Source organism: Oratosquilla oratoria, chromosome 41 (assembly GCF_046742065.1).
Source record: "Oratosquilla oratoria isolate Oo_2021 chromosome 41, ASM4674206v1, whole genome shotgun sequence".
NCBI classification, from domain to species: Eukaryota; Metazoa; Arthropoda; class Malacostraca; order Stomatopoda; family Squillidae; genus Oratosquilla; species Oratosquilla oratoria.
In genome coordinates this window covers 43,754,044-43,757,952 of record NC_134817.1, presented here as the reverse complement: position 1 = coordinate 43,757,952, position 3,909 = coordinate 43,754,044, and the positions used below count along the sequence as shown (strand labels likewise).

General features: G+C 56.9%; 1 protein-coding gene across 1 annotated transcript; it reads right to left on the bottom strand.

Moving 5' to 3' along the window:
* Nucleotides 1-280: 280 nt before the first annotated feature.
* LOC143021177 (uncharacterized) lies at nt 281-1,264 on the bottom strand. Its single transcript, XM_076178469.1, has one exon. The coding sequence runs from the start codon at nt 1,262-1,264 to the stop codon at nt 281-283; it is 984 nt and encodes a 327-aa protein (XP_076034584.1).
* Nucleotides 1,265-3,909: the final 2,645 nt, after the last annotated feature.

The following is a 3,909-nucleotide window of genomic DNA, read 5'->3' as shown; positions in this document are numbered from 1 at the left end:
CCCGGGAGGCTGCGGTGGCGGCGTAGTCCGACTCCCAGATGTCCCAGGAAGCTTGTTCTATCCTGGGGAAAGCGTCGCAGGCCGTGAGCTGAAACACGACCCGGTTTTCCTCTGGCAGTAGAGCGCCTCGTTTGGCGGCGCTATCCGCCATTTCATTTCCGTGTAGTCCCACGTGGGATGGGACCCACTGGAAACGGAGGTGGACGCCTAGATTTGTGGCCTCAGTCGAGAGGCGTAGTATGTCGTCGAGGAGTTCGGGCCTCGACTCGTAGTATGCTCCCTACAGGATAGTCAGGCTTGTTCGGGAGTCAGAGAGGATGGTGACTCGTGGTGGAGGTTGGGGTAGGTTGATGACCTTGACCACTGCTTCTCGGATGGCGACGAGCTCGGCCGTTTGGATGGTGGTGGGGGGAAGCTTCACCGAGAAGGATTCGTTTGTCGGCTGAAGCAAGACTCCCGCTCCAGTGCGGCCGTCCTCACGGACGGAGCCATCTGTGTAGACGAGTAAGTCTTCCGCATATTTTCTCGCCAGTAACTCTCGGGTCCGCATTAACAGCAGGTGGGGGGTGTCGTCGCGGTTTAGTCCGGGGATGACAGGTGTGATGTCGGGAGGGTCCAGGTCCCAGGGAGGAACAGGGTCGAATTGATGCTGGGATACAAGCCTTCGGTCGTCTGGTCGAAGTCCGGCTGCGAGACAGATGTCCTTTATTGAGCTGGGCAGGCCTTGAATAAGAGCTGTAGTCTGGTTTTCGACCCAGCTTTCTGTCAGTTCCGCATCCGTAGAGTTTGGGACCCTCGCGGAGCCAAAAAGGTATCTGCAGGCGTCCCGCTTGAGACGATGTCGGAGAGGAAGGATCCCAGCTTCGCTGTATACTTGCTCCTGCGGGACTGATGTCGGTAGACCGAGCGCTAGGCGGAGTGCTTGGCACTCGATCCGGGTCATGTTGCGTAGGGTCTCTGGCGGTAGGTCGTGGAGGGCAGGGGCGCCAAAGAGGAGCCGAGAGCGCACAAGACTCTGGACTATGGGAATAAGGGTGGCACGGTGCTTACTCCAGGTCTCGTGTCGGATAGCCCGAACCAGGTTGAGTGCTCGTCTAGCGTTTCGGGAGACCTGTTGAATGTGCTTGGTCCACCGTCCGTCTCTCTGGAAAATGACTCCCAGGTATCGAGCTGAGGCAGTGGGCTTCACAGGTGAGCCACAGACTGTGATCTGGTTCCAGTTGGGATACTCTCCCCTATTGTAGCCAACTTGATGTACAGGCATGTACACCGTTTTGGTCGAGGAGAGTGAGAATCCCAGGCTCGTGAGTTGTGCCACCACCAGCTCTATTTGGCTTTGGAATACCCGAAGTTCCGCTTTGTGTTATACAGAGTCCCGCTTTGGACGCCTGTGCCTGGACTTGCGCCATAGTGCTACATCGTCGGCATAGGCAGTGACGACCGTGTCGCTGCGCACGCCATTTCCGACATCCGCCAGCAGTAGTGTGAAAAGTAGGGGCGCCACGACAGAGCCTTGGGGGACTCCCATGTCGATGGGGGCCTGTTGGCTGAGGGTTCCCTTCCATCTCACCGAGATGGAGCGATTGGAGAGGAACGATCGGGTGAAAGCGTAGATAGCTGGGGAGACTCCCAAGGATTTTAGTTTGTGAAGGAGCTTGGCGTGCCAGACCGTGTCGAATGCTTTGGCGATGTCCAGGAAGCAGGTGTGCAAGATCCTCCTCTGTCGCTGGGCCCTTTGGATATGTTCAGACAGCCTCACGATGTGGTCCGTGACGCTTCGTCTCTTCCTAAAGCCTGCCTGGAGTGTTGGAAGGGCTCTTCTTGATTCCACGAAGTGCGACAGTCGGTTGAGTACCATCCTCTCGTAGATTTTTCCTACGTGGGAGGTGAGCGAAACAGGCCTGTGGTTGGCTATCTTGTTCCGTGGTTTACCACTCTTGGGGATAGGAATCACTATGGCGTGTTTCCATGCCTCCGGTACAGTTTCCTCCTTCCAACACTTGTTGAAGATGGAAAGGAGGGTCTCTTGTAGTAGAGGGGGGAGGTGGCGCAGGAGTGGGTAGGTGATTTTGTCAGCACCAGGAGACTTCTTCGAGGATCGAACTGCTCTTAGTGCCCAGTGGAGTTCACGGAGGGTGAGAGGAGTGTCCTCCCCCGTAGGGGGGGAGAGGTCCATATTGGTCTCTTACTCCTGACGGAAGTGACGTTGGGCCTCTGGGAGGTTGGAAGTAGAGCTCGCTTCGGAGAAGTGGCGAAGGAAGCCCTCTGCTTTTTCCACGGGCGTGCGGAGGATAATTCCATCAGGGGTGGTGAGGTCGGAGTCGGGAGGGTTGTACCGGCACTTCAGAATCTTCAGTTTCCTCCAGGCTGCAGAGAGGTCGGTGTCATCGTCCTTTTTGGTGTTCCAGTAGGCGAGCTTGGCCTGGGCAATGGTTTTCTTGCACTGGGCTTTTGTAGACTTCATGTCTGCAAAGGCGTCTGCGGAGCCCACCTTCAGGAACTTGTGGTAGGCTTGCCGCTTGCTGCGGACTGCTGCCTTGCAGCTGTCCGTCCACCAGGGGTGGCCACGTCTACCTGTACTCGTGCTGCTCAGCGGAATGGCATGCCGGGCTGCCGCGAGCACCGTGTGGGTGAACTGATCGTTAAGGTACTCCACCCGTCCAGCTGAGGTTGGCGCCACAGTGCCTGTCCACCAGGTAGGCCTGGAACTTGGTCCAGTCCGCCTCTGCAAGGTTGAAATGCTCCCTCTTTGGTGGTAGTTGAAGTACGGGAGCAAGGTGTATGGTGACACGGATGGGAAGGTGATCGGAGGACATCGGGGAGCCAGTCTGTAGCGCCTACAAGGTTTGAGGAGACAAAGGATAAGTCGATTGCAGACTTTCTGTGTCCCTCGATATCAGGAATCCTGGTATGACCCCCGTCGTTGAGGAGGACTACGTTGGCTGTATCTAGCTGAGCTGCGATGGTCTGGGAGGAGTGGTCGTAGTCATCCTCCCAAAGGGCGTCGCGGCGATTAAAATCTCCCACCACGATCCAGTCGTCGGGAAGGTCCGCCAGCCATCCAAACATTCGGGTTGTTTCTGGGTTGTAGTAATTTAGCATGTTCACCATCCGATCTCCATCCACAGTGATGGAGGTGACAGTGCCGTATCCTTCCTCGAGGGGAGGGCCAGGTAGAGACCAGGAGCGAGCAGCCAGCCCCAGGGAGATATATGTGGCGACACGTACCTCACCTCGAGTCGTCTGTACAGTAGAAGGGGGGGAGGGGTAGTGGAAGCCCGGCAGGTGCGGAAGTTGCTTTGGCCGCTTCCGGAGGGATTGAAGTGCAATGACTTCGTAAGAGTTGGTCGCGAGGTGTTGTACCAGTAGGTCCCAGGCGGTGTTAATTGCCCGGCAGTTCCACTGCATGATTCTAATTCTGTCCATGGTTGGCTATGTCCAGAATTGTTTGGAGAATCACGAAGATCCCATCCAGGAGTTGGGCCATATGAGGGTTTGTACCCGCTAGGCTGCTTTGTAATGCTTCTACGGTTTTTCTCAAGCCACCGATGGAGCAATGTATAGATGGCTCTGTAGAGGGAGAATGAGGAGTGGGAGGTGCTTCCTCTACGGTGTCCATACGGTCCGGCACGCTGTTGGTTTCCTCTGGAGGAGCGAGCTTTGCCGTGGGGGTGGGTCCCGCGGGGGAGGGGCCAGCGGGGGCGGTGGTGACTGATTTCTTGCTTCGATTTTTTCTTTTGCGTGTCTTCTTCGTTCCTTCGGTTTCGGCTTTGGCTTTGTCTTCGGCCTCTACAGGAGTGGCTGTGGGAGTCGGGGTGGGCGGTGTAGTCCTTTCGGTGGGGGTCCCTTCATATCCTGGGGTGGGTAGGGCTGCCAGAGAGCTGCCCACCGAGGCAGACGGGTATGGGT

What these genes read in the sequence shown, in the direction of transcription:
- LOC143021177 (XM_076178469.1), bottom strand. Translation starts at nt 1,264, where the DNA reads ATGCCTGTACATCAAGTTGGCTACAATAGGGGAGAGTATCCCAACTGG.